At 39.9% G+C, this 18,693-nt stretch overlaps 1 protein-coding gene across 1 annotated transcript in view; it reads left to right on the top strand.

The window, feature by feature from the left end:
* The window catches only part of tmtc2b (transmembrane O-mannosyltransferase targeting cadherins 2b), an 85,661-nt gene that overhangs the window by 54,849 nt on the left and 12,119 nt on the right, over positions 1-18,693 (top strand). Inside the window, exons 3-8 of the mRNA XM_086028871.1 lie at positions 4,915-5,761; positions 7,626-7,740; positions 9,015-9,100; positions 10,548-10,732; positions 12,514-12,592; positions 16,692-16,813. Of these exons, the coding sequence (XP_085884997.1) occupies positions 4,915-5,761; positions 7,626-7,740; positions 9,015-9,100; positions 10,548-10,732; positions 12,514-12,592; positions 16,692-16,813 (1,434 nt within the window). The remainder of the gene's footprint in view (positions 1-4,914; positions 5,762-7,625; positions 7,741-9,014; positions 9,101-10,547; positions 10,733-12,513; positions 12,593-16,691; positions 16,814-18,693) is intronic.

The following is an 18,693-nucleotide window of genomic DNA, read 5'->3' on the forward strand; positions in this document are numbered from 1 at the left end:
TTTTGATCACGCGAGGTCTGCCTCCTAGATTCAGATGCTGCTGGTTACAAGAGCAGGAGCGAAGTCTTGAAACCATGGCTTGTATATGAGTGCTAATATCTGAGATTTGTAGACCAATATGATCCGCTACTGTTTTGTTTTTTGTTTTTTTGGGCCGCTATTGGACCAATATCCGATATCAATATCAGATCGAAACACCCCTACGTCAGTCATTATGGGCAATACAAATCTGCCAGCACTGAGTTGACGTCTTTCAATAAGATTCTAATCAGTACTTCAACACCTTGGGTCTATACTTCCCATATTGTTTGATTCCATTTAATGCATTCAGTTGGCCTTTGGTACAATATTAGATATTATTATATATTATATTACTACTATATTAATTTGATATTAAATACAAAATGTTCAACCTAATTGGACATCTTTTGCAGGGTCCCCATAAATGGCATGTACATTGTGTTTTCATCCTTTAAATGCAATAAATGTCATTTGTCCTTATGCAATCAAAAGCTACCTTTTGCTATTTATGAGACCTTTTCCCATCTTTGAACTCAGTCTATCGGCCTTCCCGATCAGCTGACTTGTGGGTTTCCTGATGGGTTCACGCAGGTTAAAAGCTTTGATCACAACCAGTGTCAACCAGGTCCTCTGTGTTGTTTGACCCTCTGACCACTCCCACCATGTGGTCCAACAGATATGCTCTTGACATTCGGTAAACTAAGCTTGAAGGGCTTTATAAAGTTGTCTCCCCTACTATGACTACCACTGCTGTGCCGTTTATCTTAACTACGTGATAGGTGACACAGGTGGATGATTTATTATCCACAATTATTCAGGCCGCTAAATTAAAATCAGATTTCAACGAGAAGCAGGGTTATTTTCAGTGTTGATCTTAACTGTGTCATTGTGAAAAGATCTTCTTGTATCTATAGAATTTAGTAGGTCAACTGAGCCCAAAAATACAAAATGGTTTGTACACCACTCACCGGCTTAATAATTTTGTCTGTCTGCTGTGTTCTCCACAGAGAGTTTTGGGTGCACAGAACAAAGGTGTTTCGTGAAACAAATTGTGTGGGTAAATACACATATGGTATCAAACAAGTGGGTGGTGGATACATTATGGTCATGTGCAACTATGCATTTGTACTAATATGAAGATACAACAATGTAGAAACAAACCACCTTTGTAGAAACAAACTACCTTAAGGTCAGGATTTATCTACTTTTTTTGTAATCATTATTCAGTACAAACCGACACGGAATGGTTCTTCATGCCAATATTGGATTCAGTTGGTGGGATACATTGTGGTTGTAAAGCAGTGTTGATTAAGCTACAAGTTCTACATTAAATGAACCTCCACTACACTGAAGCTACCCACCAGATAACTGAAGCAAGTTCAGCTCCAACAAAAAATAAAACACAAATAATATTCTAGAGATGTCCCAATCACATTTTTTTCACCCAATTCCGAGTTCCAGTGATTTTATTTTTAATTATCTGCCGATAGATTGAGTCTCGATCTGATACCTCTAACCAATGCGTTACGAAGAAAAGAATGAGTTCATCCAAACGGTCTAATTATCTTCCTTTTTTTTTTTTTTTAATACAAATAAAGATTCCCAACGTGATCATTTTTTATGTCTGTAAGTCAGTGGATCAAATGAAATGCTGCTATTGCAGCCCAAAAATATGTTGCTACCTGGTTCAAGTTAGCTGTTGATGTTTGCTAACTGAGGACTAGCTTAAATGACGATTGTTGTGTTAACTTTGTAAAATACCTGAATTTGTCCTTAAATTTGTGTTGGACGTCTTGGATCTTGACCAGATCTTCCTTTGGGGGTTGCACAGTAAACACAGGAACATATACTGTAAGTCTTCTGTGACTGTGAGAACTCAACATAATGAAAGAAATGCATTTAAGGTTTACGACTTCCTGGGAAAATGCAACTTCTGTGGACTTTACTATGTTATGTTATCATGAAAGTAGCTTTACTACTGAAAATGCTATTTAAATGTTGAACACAGCGACGTTCTTACCACGCTACTGAGAACATTTGTAACGGGCTACTTGTAAAGGTGCTACTGCTCAACACTGTTGTAGAGGCAATCGTTTTGATGCAGCTTTCGTAGTGGATCCCTTTAAAATGCAGGTGTATCTAATACTGTGGGTCGTGAGTGTGCATGTTAAACCTAAGCTATACACCAGCCAACAATTCATTTAGATCCAAGTCTCGGGTATCACTTTTTGTAAACCCTGAGCCAGATGGTCCTAATTCGTAACACGTAGTATGCATAGGAAACCTTTCGGCTCTTCTTATCTTGTCTTGACTGCAAGCAATGAGGTTTTTACACATACGCTAGTTTACTGTTTGATGTTACAAGCTACAGCAGATAAGAGGCAAATAACAGATTGACCAAGGCTTTGTGGATTTCGGACCACAAGTTGCATGGTTACTTGATCCAGTAGTAAAGGAGCAATGACTCGTGGGTTGCAGAGTCATCCATCATATACTTGGAGGGAGTTAGTCAGTCGAGCCTTCTTGGGGAATTGTGAGTTAAGTGTCCACACCACCCCAAGCTCATTTTCTCTTCTGCTACAAGTCTATTATTGTGAGAAAGGAGCATGATGGAAGAGACTGTGAAGACAATTGATCTGAGTGCTGATGAAGAGGATTGGACAGGTCAGACATACCTCATCGTCTCGCAGAGTTCTGTCTGAGGTGTCAGCCGCTCCGATGGGGCTAGTTTCAGTAGGCTTTCTAATGGATTGGTATTTAAATGGTGGTGCAGCAAGACAGTTTATGCACCCAGGGAATACTTCACTCTAATTAATTAAATGTGTGTGCCCTTTGAGAAAAGAACTTTGAGATTGATTTTGCTTCTTAGTCATTTCAATGTAATGAGTGTGTTTATTGAAAAAAGGCAGTCACAGTCTCAAGTTGGGCTTCTGTATTTAGGCCGTTTTGCATTTCAATGATATTTCATTCACACACCTTAAAACAGCTAAATTGTTTGAAAAATACAGATCACGGGTGTACGATAATAGATTGTAGCCAAAAGACACAAGACTCAAATGCCTTTGTTCTCAAGAAATATAGATCTTAAGACATGACCTTAATTAAAAGTTTATGCATTCAAAAAGGTTGATGTTTTTACCATAGGGATACTAGGACGGATGTTGTCAATAACCTGAACATATTTAATATTGCTGTTAGTTTCAGGTGTTACACTTGATACGCAATGCAAAATAACGGAAATATAAGCCCCACTTGGCACTTTGTATTTGGAGTTGGCTCCAAATTAAGCAATACTTCCTTAGTAGTGTTACTTTTAGTGTATTTTACAAATTTATGAGTCAGTTTTAGCTTCATTAGCATCAAGAACAGTGCTAGAATGTCCTGTTAAGAATTGTGTGTGTGTGTGTATGTACGTGTGTTTTTACCCTTTCTGCATTTAATGATAGATGTGGATTTGGCAACTTGAAAATGTTTCACCTCCACTTTGCATCATATAAGGACTTGACAACCTTTGCCTGGGCCACAAAAGTGTCATGAGAGCCTCAAGAAGAACCTTGTAAATCCTTCTGGATCCCTCTGAAGCAATGATTGGGGTGTAATAACAGCCAGAAAGTCTCTCCAGTAAAGTCTGCGCAGTTTAACCCCTGGGCCTCGCCAACCACTTCAATGCACTTCCTGTATTTCTCGGAGCTCCTGCTTGAGTAGAAAAGTGGTCCTACGAGATCTTTTTCATCTTTTTTCTCCGCCAGCCGATGAGGAGTTTAAGCCAATCCTCATAGTGTTTCATCATTAATTTAGGAAAGGGATATGTTTCTATTTGGTCTGTCATGCTGAGTTTTTGACAATGACTCAAACTACAGAGAACTGTATTTTATGGCCTTAGATATTGAACAATGTTGCCACAAAAGTGTAAAATAATATCCTTGGATAATGGCATTGTTTCCGTGGTCGTCCAAAAACAGAATGACATCAGATCTTGTTTTGTCAAAGTATATTTTCATGTGCTGTACTGGTTCCATTTGATACAACCATATGTCTAAGAAAGAACCAGCAGAGATATTTTCATTGTTCAATAAATGTCATCTGTCAATTATTTTACTGTACCTGAGACATCTTAAACCCTGTGAAGGTACAACGGTTAAATACTAGCCCAGATATTCATACATTTTCCTCCTGCGTTCCAAGTTCAGTTTCCTGTGGTCTTCATTTTGGTTTCCGTCTCTTTGCATTGGCAGTGATGAGGAGCAGAATAATAATTCTTCTATCAGATACGCTCTTTCATTCTCTGTTGTGTTATGTGGTCTTAGATCTTAGAGGAAATCAATGTCTCCCAAAGTTAAGGAATTTTTTGTTTTGTTTTGTTTTTTAGCTTTGTGAGGCATGTTTTTATCTTATGGAAGGCTGGCCTTTCAAATCAGGTCTGTCTGGTCTGTACATGCATCTGTACTGCATTTGGTAAAGCTTTAAAATGGAGAAAGTCACACAAATGATCGCACTACACATTTTCTCAGGCTGTTTTCTTTATGCCTCAAAAGTCCAAACTATAAATCTGAGATTCCAAATGGATGGGTTATGTATCAAATAATTGTTTAATCAGCAATTGTTTTTGATTTAATTCATGTCCTCTAATTCACATACTGAGTCGTGACAAAATGAATCAATATGATCATGTTTTATTGATTCGTTTTCTTGATTTAAGTGATGACAGGTCAGACATCCCTTTGTTTTTATCATCCAAACCACAGTCTTCAAAGTGATTACAGAGTCCAAAACCAAATAAAGAAAGAATATAATAAGACAGAAACCATGTGCTGTGTTAAATTTGCAGTATATTATGCCTTACAGCTGCTTTGTTTTCTATTTGTTTTAGCTTTTGTGTTGTTTATTTTTCAGAGAAATAACGTCCATCTGCTGCTGAATGTATTTCTGCTGGCAGCCTGGGGTGTGATCCTGTTGGCCTGCCGCTTATACTGGATGGGTAACAAGCCCCCAAACTTCTCCAACTCCGACAACCCAGCAGCTGACTCACCCTCCCTCCTCACCAGGACACTGACCTTTTTCTACCTGCCTGCCGTCAACTTTTGGCTTCTCCTCTGCCCTATCAAACTCAGCTTTGATTGGTCAATGGACACCCTACCTTTGATCAAGAGCCTCGCCGATTGGAGGAACGCTCACACACTCTTCTTCTATTTGGGATTTTTGCTGCTGGCTCGGTTCGGTGTGTGGAAGCAGCCAAGAGCCAAGGGCAAGGACAGTAATGGGAAAGCTCATTTGTTTACCAATGGAAAGAATGGGAGCAGCAATGGGCACAGTTACCAGAATCATGAACATGAGAATGTGACCAACTCTTGCATGACCACTCACATTAATAGTATCCAGAATGGTACCAAAAAGTCCCATGAGAGCAGGACCTCGCTGCCCACCACGGAAAATGTTGTGGTGTTCTCCCTTGGCCTTTTGGCTATCCCTTTCCTCCCTGCCACAAACCTCTTTTTCTATGTAGGATTTGTGATAGCAGAAAGAGTACTCTACATCCCCAGCATGGGATTTTGCCTGCTGGTCGCTGTGGGGTTGAGGTCTCTGAACGTCCGACTGAGAAAGAGGTCCTCGAGGACCTTGTTGCTTTACGGCAGCGCAGCCGTGATTTTGCTTTTTGGTGTCAAAACTGTTTTGAGGAATCGGGACTGGGCGAATGAAGAGATGCTCTACAAGTCAGGGATTTCTGTCAATCCAGCTAAAGGTAAGTTGCATTAGCAAAGATGTGCTTGCCAAATTGAATGCGCATGAAGGACGCTGCTTCTCAAATACAAACATCGCTAACAAAAATGCACTGGAGAAAAACAATTAAGTTTAATCAACATCTTAACACCTTCATCTGATCAAAATTGCCTCTTTAAATGTCGGGTGAAGAAACTCAGACTATTCCATTTGAAATCAAATTACTCTGGCATGTAAACACTTAGATAAACTGGAGATTTGATATGCAGCAGGAGTTGACACGAAAGTCAAATACCATTAAATTCACAGGAGAAGATAAAATGTGGGAAGTGCGGCGATGGCAACGAATCACATTCATATTACACAATGTGAAGTCAAAATTCAAAGCACACAGTCACATCTAAGTGGTACCAGTCAGCCATTTACAACCCTGCAACCTCCTTCTTTAGGTGTCAAGAGTTGGAAGGAGCATAATTACATTGTGGAGTCTCACTGTAGTTTGGCCAAAAATCAAATTAGCGCATTATGTCCACTGGACGTCCAGCACTGGAACGACGGGAAACATTGTAATTGAATGAGTGATCCAATTATCAATACTTGAAAAATGCGTGTATGTCAACAAACTGATTATGGTTGCAAGCTACTTTTTTTTTTTTTTAATGACATGCACAATGTCAATCTGCTGCTGCTTTAAATTATTCAAAGTAAAGCTGTTTGAAAATGTCTTTTCTTCATCAGTACGCCTCACCACAGAATATGGAAGTTGTTTAATTTGAACTCAGTGCCCTGGAAGAACACTGAAACTGGTGTAAATACTTCTCCTTCCCAAGGTCTGCCTCATTTTTCAGAAGTCGTGTTCTAAGAAATACAGTTGTAGAGTGTTTTTTTGTACTGCGCATTCTGCATTTTTTTTATGGCACTAGTTGCCCTTTTTCATTTGGAAGGGCACCTCTGCCATGGCACTACTTTATAATTGGCACCGTCGACAAGAATTCAAATATTCAACAGCCCCTATATTGAAAGCCAACAGGCCTAGAAGTCATTGCTCGAATCGTCACTAAAAGGGAAGCAGAGCTCTGACTCATGAGGCAACAGCAGGATATATTGTGTTAGCTAATTTCCCTTTCAAATATTGCACCGGAGGTGAGGCATGACAAGCTGTTTGTTTTGGACAACCATCAACCGAACAGGCATAAGGGGCATTCAAGTTCCTCCTAGCTAGGGATACAACCTCGAAGAAATTCTTTCATTTGTCTCAATTGTGAAGTTACACCAGCGCAGCTTCATCTAGACATCGAAAGAAGCATGCAACTGGAGACACAAATTGAGTCAGACAGGCTTGCAAGTGTTATTATTTACTTGTACTAAATATTCTGTGGGGGTAGTAGTAATTAAATTATCACATTGCACAAAGGCAAAGGCATTAAGTCCTGGTTCTGGTGCTTTTTGAAAATATTTACACGTATCTTAAATGATTTCGCATGCACTTTCCAGCTCATATTTTAACTCTTAAAGAATAAAAAAAAGTCTCAAGATACCAGTACCTATTTTGTGTAAGAGTTTCTTCCACTCCTACATTCATTGCTAATGCCATTAGTAGTTAAATGGCTCAGTGGTGGTCTCCTTTTCAAGCACACTCTCACAGCAATGAGTGGTGGTTTCTGGCACAAAGCTCTCCTAGTGTGTCATCAACCCTCAGCCCTGTAGAGCAGCTGCAGCAGGACAACATCCCTTTAACGGCTTAAAAACACTCAATTCGACAGCTTCGAGTGGCTGCGGATAACAAAAGAAAAAACATTTACTTTGTCATCTATTCATAAAGAAATTTGAAAGTAGTAATTCATGAATACACGACGCCATTAACGTTCTCTTTTGGGATTTGTCAGCATGGGGCAACCTGGGAAATGTCCTGAAGAGCCAGGGCAAGATGGAGGAGGCAGAACAGGCATACAGAAATGCGCTCTATTACCGCAGCAACATGGCTGACATGTTGTATAACCTGTGAGTGTGAATTTTATCATTTTTTTGTCTTAGTGTTTTAGTTATTCCATGCAATAAAAGAACTGTCTCTATAGATTCTTAAATGGTTGCTAATGGTTGTTTACATCTTACAATATGTTTTCACAAGAATTGATGATTTGAATCCATTATTTTCAAACAATGCATGCACCAACAGCTGCAATGACACCTCCCACAGCCACGCCGGCTGAAAAAAAAAATGTTTTCCTATCAAATACTGTGAAGTATATAGTCAAATGTGGTGAATTGTTTGTGTAGAAAATACGAATTATCTTGAGAAAGCATCCCCGCCAATTGACTCTGTGTCAGCTCGATCAAATGGAGGAGCTCCCCTCCCACAAGTTCCATTGATCACAAGTCTATTCCCATAGGAGGCATCCTCCTACATCAGTATATTCCCAGTGGCGCTCTATGTCTGACAGCTATAAATGGTGTGCTGGAGCCTGAAGAAATCACAGAACATCCACACCCAATAATCACAGAACAGTTACTGTAGTGGCCAGTGGTTTTCTAAAATTGACTAATGATGAACATCTGAATTGTTTGAGCAAATCTGGATACAAATGCAGATAGATGAATTACAATTTAGCAGCTAGAATGTAACTAATTTGCAGAAGAAGGCAAATTGTAGTCCATCTATTATCAACATTTCACATCATTCTACATTGAGAAAATATCCTGTTAACAAACAGACAAACTGAATTCAAGGTTTTGTTGGAAGAATGCACTTGAATTCTTTTTAATGTCCTTTCTTGTGTTAAATTACCCCTGAACAGGTTTGGATTTGGATTTGTTCCACTGACTAGAATAAAAAATGGTAACGTCCTGTCATCCTATGTGAAACAGGAAGTGACCTGCAAACATACAGACCAGGGATGGGACTAATAATTTGGTCATTAGCAACACTATAGCTCATGAAGCATTTTATTAATTGTCTTTAAGCAACGATTACTCATTTCTTGACTGTACTTCTCTGTAGTCTAAAGAAGTACAATATGATTTAGAGTGCTATACTATGGTCATCCATCCCTGATATGGACAGAAAAAGCAAATACTGTGGTTAATTTTTTCCAGTTTGAGAGTTCAAGAGTTCAACTTTGACTTTGTTTACTGTGCTAGTTTTTGAATGAAAATGCAGCTGCATTCCCGCAGACATCCTCTTTTTGTTATTAACAATGTTTTCTTAAAATGATATTCTTTGAAAACATCTCCACCGTTGGAGTTTCTTGCAATTCATTGTCATTTTGATGTTGCAGTGGTTTGCTGCTTCAGGAGAGCAACAAGTTCTCAGAGGCCCTTCACTACTATAAGCTGGCCATTGGGAGCCGGCCAACTCTGGCCTGTAAGTACAGCTTCTCCCGGTATTGACAATCTCCAGCTCCTGTGGTTGTGGCTGCACTGTGTCCAGGCAACAGTGAACACAGGCCGTGGTTATGTGAGGCCAGAGGAATAGGAGGCAAAGGGCAGCAGGCCTACAGCTGGTGCTTTCAATTGAACAAGCAAACACATGATGTCATCTATGATTAATTCTGTAAGGAAGTTCGTTTCTGTGCTCGACTTGCTTTGGATTTATCTTCTCCATAATTTGACTGGTTTTTCTGAAATTTGATTTACCGCAAGGTGTTCAGCAGGCTTACTTTGTGATTACAAATGACTCCCAGTTTTACCAGAATAAATTAGCTCCCCATTGGTCAATGGTGGATAAACAGGAAGTCTGTTACTTCTGCCCTGATGTAATTAAAGATGTAATCATGATCACAGTTGGACTAGAACATATCAATTCAGTGTGCAATTATCCCATCCGTTAGCTGATAACAGAGGTAATTAATTTGCCAGAGCAGCAGACATATTGAAGGCAAGAGGAAGATGTTATTGTCTGTTCTAGTGAACTCCATTACTCAATGCCTAATGACAAAGAAGGTAGTGCAAAAATGTTCCTCTTTTTTATGACTCTCATTTGCTGTTAAAAGTACAATGCAATTCTGCCACAAGGCTGCTTCACTTACTGACTTACTTACTCAAAATGGAAATGTTAAAATTTCCAGACAGAATAACAATAAAAATGGGTGTTTGATGAATCATGCATCTTTTGAATTGTACACTTTGAAATCCATGTGCCACATCCAATTAATGTATCCCAAACGTCAGACTTGATAGGATTTTCTTCCATTCCACAGTCATATTCGGCTTAAACTATACTTGACTGAGCTATTGGTAAAAAAATAAATAAATAAACTCTTAGGACACTTTTCACAGGTCAGCCACAAAGCATAACAAACCGTCGCTGTCTTATGAAGAACACTTTATGTCCATTTTTTTCATTTTTCTTATTTTTTACGCGAATGGTGTTACCGCATTACAGACGTTTCATTAACGTGAAATTTCTTTTTTAAAAATTCCCAAATTTGGCATATGTGTTTTTCACAGGACAGCGACAAAATATGATGTGCCCTTCATAGTATGCTATATTGTATTTATAAATTCTGTATATTCTGCATATGATAGCTTATCATTATCCTATTTTAAAAAAATATTTTTACACACGTTGATTTTACTGTGTGCTTTGAGAGAATCTGGTGAAGGTCACATACTCTCGGAATACAAAAATGTGTGTTTATATTATTTCAAATACAGTTTTTTTCTCAACAACCCTGAAACACAGCACAGTGGGAGTTAGTTGGCAAATAGGGAAATTGCACTAATTAGCGCCACTTCACTCACACCATTCATCTTATAATGCAAGTGAATACATTTTGTGCTGTCTTTTGTCTTTTTTTTTCTCCAAACAGCTGCCTACTTGAACACGGGCATCATCCTAATGAATCAGGGTCGTCTGGAGGAGTCCAAGCGCACTTTTCTAACCTGTGCCGACATCCCGGACGAGAACCTAAAGGACCCTCACGCCCACAAGAGCTCGGTCACCAGCTGCCTGTACAACTTGGGGAAGCAGCTCCATGAGCAGGGACAACAAGAGGTGAAGCTTTAGTACTGCTTTTCGCAGTTAGACTGACCAACCACAACATTAGGTACACTTGCTCTAGGACCCAATACAACAGCTGTATTACAAATTACACCTCTACAGGAAAATAAAGCTCAGTTTTGAATAGTACCATCGCAGAGGTGTTCATTCATTGAAGAATATAATTTTCTTATGATTCTAGTTGTAGTTTACAGTGGTGTGCTCAACATCTATGGAGTTGTTCTGAGGCCAATCCCCCTCTCTTTAAGCTTTTTCATACTTCTGCAAAAGAAAAAAAATGGCACCAATATTAAAAGTTGTTTTAGCACAAGCCCAGTGATAAAAGTCACTGCCAAAAAGCCCTTACTTTTGGTTTGGACCAGTCAATCCAAAGGGGCAAATAAATACCCCTCAAAGAATCATGAAATCCTTTGGATCGACGTTGCCAACCGGCACCCCAACCCCCCCCCCGATGTGTCAGAGAGCCATCGGAGAAAATAAGTAGATATAAGCATGCTCTCAGATTCATTGTTATTTTAATCAACTAATGGCAACATTTTTGTAGCTTTTAACCCTGAAAAGCATGTCTTCCAATGTCAGCTGCCTGCATGCATCCATTTTTCGATCGGCAGTGTTGTTCCTCTGTCCCCCCCTCCCCAAACATAGGCATGTTTGTTCCTGCTTCCTGTTGCTTTTTCTAGCCTCAAAACAATACTGGCTATGATCTAACAAATTACACCAATGACATTTGCTGGCGATTGCATATTATTACAATGCTTCCCAAGCCTAGAACTTTGTGTTTAATTGCATTCGAGCCATGAGCTTCAAATGCACACAAAACATGCATTTCTCGAGTTAACCCATGGATGGTGCTATAGATTTAGGAAGTAGGCATCAAATGAGTTAATAATGCTCCAGTTAATAACATGTTCACATTGTATTACAATAATTGATATTAATAATAATAAGTCCTTTTTTGTGTGTATTGTATTATTTCAGTGGTGTCTTTGTGTTCACTGCAAACTATAATAATAAACCCTTTGTGTTGGCCCCCAGCTCATGAATAGCATTCAACTCTGATAATGGATTCAAGCTTCATCAACATACATAATATATAAAACATTCAATGTGCTAAAACAATTAGCCACCAAACATTTGGGAATTCATTTTTGTAATTCTTACGGGGAAGGAAAAGAAAGACTTTGCCTTTACAATACGTGCAAGTGGTGATATCAAATGTAGGCAGTAGCTAAAATACCCCTTGAGGGAATGTGTTCTGTATATATTTTCTATAATTGCCTTTGACGAAGGGGACATTTTGAGCAGATAAACCTAAGGCAGTTTGAAACACTCCATTTGTTTTCAAACCCCTGAAGACTTGTGTAGCTGTGGTTCCAATTCAGCATATTACCACTGGTGCTGTTGTTTGAATTGGGAATAAAGCAGGAGTCTCTGCAGATTCCATTTCACTCTAGAGAAAGGGAGCTGGCTGAAATCTGACCTCTTGACCACAGCATTAGCTTCAGTAGTAAACTGGTTGCAGATCCTTTGACCATTTAATTTGCGGGGAACTCCGAGGTGAATCGCTGCTACCATACACAGGATGTGAAACCACACTCCGTTCGTCTTAATAGCCGTGACATTGTGGACAGACCCTTCCTTCCTCCTCAGCTCTGTATCAACCAGCCTCCAAGCAACCCCCCAATTCCACGCTTTGTATTGACGGCAGGCGACCCAAGCGCCAGTCTAAGGCAAACATCCCACACCTTCTTTTCTTCTATGTGTGTCATTCATAGGAGGCCCTCTCCATCTTTAAACAAGCAATACAGAAGATGCCAAGGCAATTTGCACCACAGAGCCTTTACAACATGATGGGTAAGACAGAACTGCTTTTTGTTTCAATGCTGAAAGCATCACAGCTGTTGTTTTGCACTCTGGGGGAAATAACACTCTGCCTAACCGAGGCTAAGAGGTTATATTAGGGAGGATTTCACTCGGCTATAACTCTTCAAGGACATTTATGGGATACAGAAAATTATTATTATAGTGAAGCCTCTAAAGTCGATTCAAGGGCATACAATTTGGATTCTACCAAATTTGATGGGGAAAATATGTCGCGAATGTCACACAACACATGAGTTGAGTGAACAACTGTCAAGCATAATATCATTCTAAATATCAGCATAATGTGTGAGACCTCAGGATACCTCATGCCAGAATAGTACAGGCTCTTTGCTAGTCCTATAACATCAGCGCCTGGGGTCAAGGACCACAGATCTCTGTGGTCTCATCAACATTTGGCAGACATTTTATGGCCAGAAGCTAGCAACCTCTTGTCACACGCTGCTTTGTAAACATAGCTGCATACGGTGATGTATAGACATTATAATGGTGGCGTAATGAGCACTTGAGCTCCAAAGTTTGCCCACTGGTAGTGTGACCATTCTCTGTTGATTGGAGTACAGTGCTGAGAAAATAATGAAACATTTTCTCTCAGTCTGGCCTAGTTTAGTTGTTAGTATCTTGTTGTTACTAATGTGTTTCTTTATCTCATTGACATCTGGAGAGGATATTAATTGTCGTAGGGCCACATTATCCCATTTGCGCTTAAGTCATTTTTTTATGCTACCTGGCTTGCACACTTTCATGGTACACTGATTCTCCCGTGCAGACTTCTGAGACACCCACTATGCGTAACCTGGAAATGTGTGCACAACCACCAACGAGGTGTGACTCATTGAAGTCTGAGAGTGGCGCTGGTTTCTGGATTGTGGAGTTTTCATGAACCATGTGACCTCCATAGAGATCCATTTAGATAACATTTCACGCTTTGAATGTGAAATTCATTTACGTAGTGGATTCGGAAGTTATACTAATCGTCGAAAGTGTCATACAGATCACCCACCTAACAGGCTACTTTGAAGAAGCATGTGTTTTCACATTCAGTTTTTAAGAAAGCCAGTAAAAATAATTTAATCAGTATACAGTGCTCATGATTGAATGCTTATTTGGAGCCAGTGTAACCGTGCATCAATAGAAAAGCGAGTGAGTGTTGATCTGCTTGCCTGCCAACCATAGTTGCGTGTCATCCCACTCGCAGGCGAATCATTTTATGGGTTTCACAACCACATAGATCAAAATAAAACAAGTGATTCAAAATCGAAATGTCACGGCGGCATTACATTACATGTAGTTGTTTGTGATTGGCGCTTTCAAACTCCAAGCCCCCATTAACATGTGGGAATGACCTCGTGAAGTGAAAAAAAGTCCCCAGGCGCTGAATAATTTTCCAACAATTAATAAGATATAAAGATATTCTGCCATAAGCGTCATGTATCAGGGACACGTTACAGCCATTGGGCAGCTGGTGAGCGTTTATGAGCTGTGTGTTCCCACTGCCCACCTACTGCACATCAGCACCAGTTAGCCAGTCAATCATCGACTGTCGTTGGCTGCCAGAGCAGCTGAAATGACTCAGAACGTGCAATATAACGCTTCACCCTCACAGTACACTGGACTTACTACAGCTTCTGGCGTGCACAAGAGGAAAGGTGCTCAGGTCTTTGGGAGAATTGCTCCACCCAGAGTGTGTCGATGGGAGGTTTAGCCGGAAAAGTGTGACTTCAGCCCATACCCCACTGAGCAGCGAAGATGTGCGAGTGTTTGCGCACATGGTGAATGATGATTTTTCGTAAGGTCTCGTTCAAGGTCGACCGTTTGCGATTTTGAATTATATGTCCAGTATTTTTTTGTGTGGAAAATTAATTTATTAATTTAATGAATCAAAACAAATCAAAGGTATGACAACATCCTATAAAGTATTGTCTCAATGTTGCAAATGTATTATACACTAAACATTGATGGTAACAGCCGTGAACCCTACAGGCTAAAACTATCTGTTTGCATTGGGTTTGAGTTCCTCAAGCGTGCAGTGGATGTGTATAAGTAGTTTTAACTACATTTACGAATGTGAAAGACGGAAGAAGTACATTCTTGGTCATTTTATGTTGTTATGTATAGACAGTGGTACATTTAGAAAAGTACTGAAGAGAAGTTGAATGATTTCATCTACAGCAAAAGGCCGTCTTGTTAGCTTACAGCTGTAAAGCAGATGCTGCAGGCTCAGCCACTCCCTCTCCTCCCTTTTTTCTCTCTCTGCCTGGCCCCCCCCCCCCCGTATCATAAGCCAACGGCTCGACGTCTGCGAGCCAGACTTGGTAGTGCTGCTGCTTCATTTATTAGTTGGTAAGATGCATTTTAACAGAGCTACTGAGATGTCGTCAAAATGTTGATGAAAGCTCAATTTGCCATGAAGCAGCATTTTTATAACAAGGCCTTCAACTATTTTATTTTCTGGGGATTAAGTTTGTATCCCCCTCAGAGCTGAATTTGCACAACTGGCACACCTGCTCATAACTATTTTCACGTTCACTCCCTTTGCTGCCCTCATGCCGTTTGTCAGTCGCCAATGAGCAGACCCTTTCATCACATGCACTGTGCTGGGCCTTTTCCAATGTTCTCCGGTGAGCTGAGGAATTTTCCACTCCAAGGCTGGTTGGGGCTTTTGGATTCAGTGTCACATCTTGGTGTACATTGATAGTTGTGCTGGCTGCATGGAATGTTGAAAACATTCAAGCAGTACAGTGGATGGAATGGATGGGTGGATGTGATATCTTAAATGGGTTTCCTTAGTGTTAAGCTGCTTACGATGTTGTGATTATTTATTGGCTCGGCTTATCTTGTCGCTGGTGTTGTCACAAAAACAATATTTTGCAAAAAATACACCTTAATACCAGTACTGAAATGACATCAGGGCAAAAGCTTAAAAACATCAGTAAAAAGCAATGAAATAATAGCTGATGGCAAAGCAACTTCAAATTCATTTTATTTGTATTAATTCCAAAAATTACTATAAGGGTACTATTTGGAATATTTTGAATACAATAACAAATCAATTTTGAGCATCACGCCGCTTGAAAAAATGACGGATTGACGGATGACAGATGGGTAGGTAGCCAGGCTGTTGACGGATGACAAATGACGGACCGGCAAACAAATTCAACCGATTTGTATCTTGTATCTAACATGTTGTCAATTATTCCTTGACTCATCATACAGGGTGCTGTGGAAATACTATAGGTTAAGTCTGCTTATCAATAACATGCATTTCACTACAAATTGAGCATCCATCATTCGTCAGCTGTCAGCAGTGTGGGTACCCTTCCGTCGTCCGTCATTCGCCTTTTTTTCCGAGGGAAAAAAATAGTACCCGTCTATCGGCCGGTCCGCCTCTAATTTTAAATCGGCTTCCGTCGGCAATACAGACTAAACTTTCATGTGTGCGTGGATGTGCGCGTTTGTGTGTCACCTGTTGCTTATCATACTTTATCAGTGCACGGATTAGTCGTAATCCCTGCTGAATTAAAGTGTCCCTCCAATTCCAGTTGTTTGACAGTGGGTAAAAACTGAGCAGCTGCGTATGCAAACCATGTCAAAGCTCAAGTGAAGTGTTAACACCTGTGATACGCAAAGCTTCCTTCCCTCAATGCATTCTGAACAGCGTTGGGGAGAATTACCATGCAATGTTGTCAAATTCTTGCAATAATACAGGCGTCACCTGATGGCTTTGGTCGAGTTGTCATTGTTTTTCCAGGTGTGAGCAGGTTGAGGGTCAGACGCAGTGGTGTGAAATGATGTCTGACACGAGGCAGGGTACGAAAGTGCTCAACGTACACTCGTCAAATCTCACACTGTGGTGTGTTCTTACAAGAATCTGAAACATTTGATAGATGAGGCTGGGTATGAATGCAGGAGTTTCAGTTTCAGTGCTAGCTCAATTGTGCCAGATCCCAACTTTCAGATCAGAGGTTGGTTTTCTCTCCTAGAAATCTATAGCAGCGCAAACGGCAGATGTGTGATTTCTTAACCTTTGACAGCTTGAACCCTGACCTGATCCCTCCCTTTGCTCTCACAGGAGAGGCCTATATGAGACTAAACAAACTGACTGAAGCTGAACACTGGTACCGAGAGTCTCTGCGAGCCAAGCCGGACCACATTCCTGCACATCTCACCTACGGAAAACTGCTGGCTACGACAGTAAGCCATCTCCCTCCACTCTTTTGTTTGGCTTTAAAGCCATGATTGTGTTACTTATGAAGGAAATCATGACAAATTGTGCCTCTCATGAGTGAAGTCATAAGCAAAAATAACTGAACACAATACACACAGGGGGGTTCTGCTGACGCTTTTGCTGTAGCTTACAAGATAAATATTTCCCTAACGCTTTTGCTACACCTTACTAGATAAATATTTCCCTAGGCTGGAATTAATTTCAAAACCTTTCACTGGCTTCTACATCTGTTACTATTATTTATCTGTCTCTATGATATATAATGAAATACACGTAGATATTGTCACGGCATTGTCATTTGTACTGTACTGTGGAATATACTGTAAGTGTAATGAATGTAACAGCATACGACAAATCACATCGAAATGGACTAAATTAACAGCACATTAACAGTAATTTCACCCATTTTACACTAATTTGTGATAAAGTGAAGACGGAATGTTATTTGTAACGACAAATCCAGATCAACTATTTTATGCTACCACTATTTCCAATGCTCCGAATATTACTATTACTACTACTAATATGACTACAGTAATACTGCTCCAGTACTTTAATATTTGTGGTCACAAAATGCAGTAAATGCATACAGTTCTTGGTAAACTTGTGTCTTAATCCTTCATACTACTCATTTTATATAGTATTACATAGTTTATGCTTCCAACTTGTGTTGATGAGCATTAGTGGGTGAGTTTGTGTACAAGAATTGAAGGTTCCTCATCACAAAACGATCAAACACCTTTTTGATGATCTAACATGGAGATTAGGAGCCATCAGGACCTCTCTGTGGCCCAACATCAATTACTTCTGACATCATTGACTGCCCCACACACTCACTTGTAACAGCTCTTAGCAGAAGATAGGAAGCTGTTGTAGCTGCAAAGTTGACACCAACACCATATTTTCTGCCATTCTTTCACTTTCTGTACTTGTAATGACCCAAGTCACTGTAAAAGAAAATCCACCCTGACATTTTAACAATAGGAACAAAACATCAAATTGCATTTTTAGTGTCACTATCCCAAGTTGATGCTGTTTTCTGAACGCTGGCGTATCAAAGGAGATGGTTACGTTGTGAGTTTATACAATCAGTTTCCAGTTTACAGTTTGCATAATGACAGGGGCATTGTCAAAATAGAGAAGTAGTTCAAACAGATAAAGGACAGTCACAACAAAGATGAATACATTTGATGTGTTTCACAAGGTCAATAGGACTTTCGACTCAACCCTTCATAGTCCAGGCCTCTAATGAAAGGACATTATAGTGTACTAATGTCCAGTGCAATGGCATCTGGATTGCATCTGGAGAACTAAACACCTCCCGACTCTGTCACTTCTTATTTCCCTTACACAAACAATGTCATGCATGATTTAATGTCTTTCTCTATGAACTTTTTAAAATGTGTCTCTTTGCAGGGATAATCTTATTACTAATAGGAAAAAAAAATCATCTTTCAAGAAGAAACAATCTGAAACCAACCCCGATTCTTTATTGTGGGTCTTACTAACATGTCAAGTTCATTTCAAATGTGGCTATTTCCACAGATTTTTTTTTCCATATACAATCATTCATTATCTGCTGCTTTCGTATTCAGTGCCACGGATGAGCTGGAGCCTTTCCCTGCTCACCAGCTGACGACACCCTAATTGGTCGCCCGTCAATCACAAACCATTCACACCCATGCTCACTCAGCAAGAATTGGTCTTGTGCTCGCAGCCGTGCCTGGGTTTACTACTATCTACCACTATCACTGACCCAAATTTTCTCATCTGTAACCAAACTGATGGCCTGAGATCAGAATTGTTCTGCAGTGATCTTAAATAAAAGTCTCTTGTTAAGATGGCA

The sequence above is a fragment of the Filicampus tigris genome, chromosome 4 (assembly GCF_054856515.1).
Source record: "Filicampus tigris isolate MCC_2025a chromosome 4, RoL_Ftig_1.0, whole genome shotgun sequence".
NCBI classification, from domain to species: Eukaryota; Metazoa; Chordata; class Actinopteri; order Syngnathiformes; family Syngnathidae; genus Filicampus; species Filicampus tigris.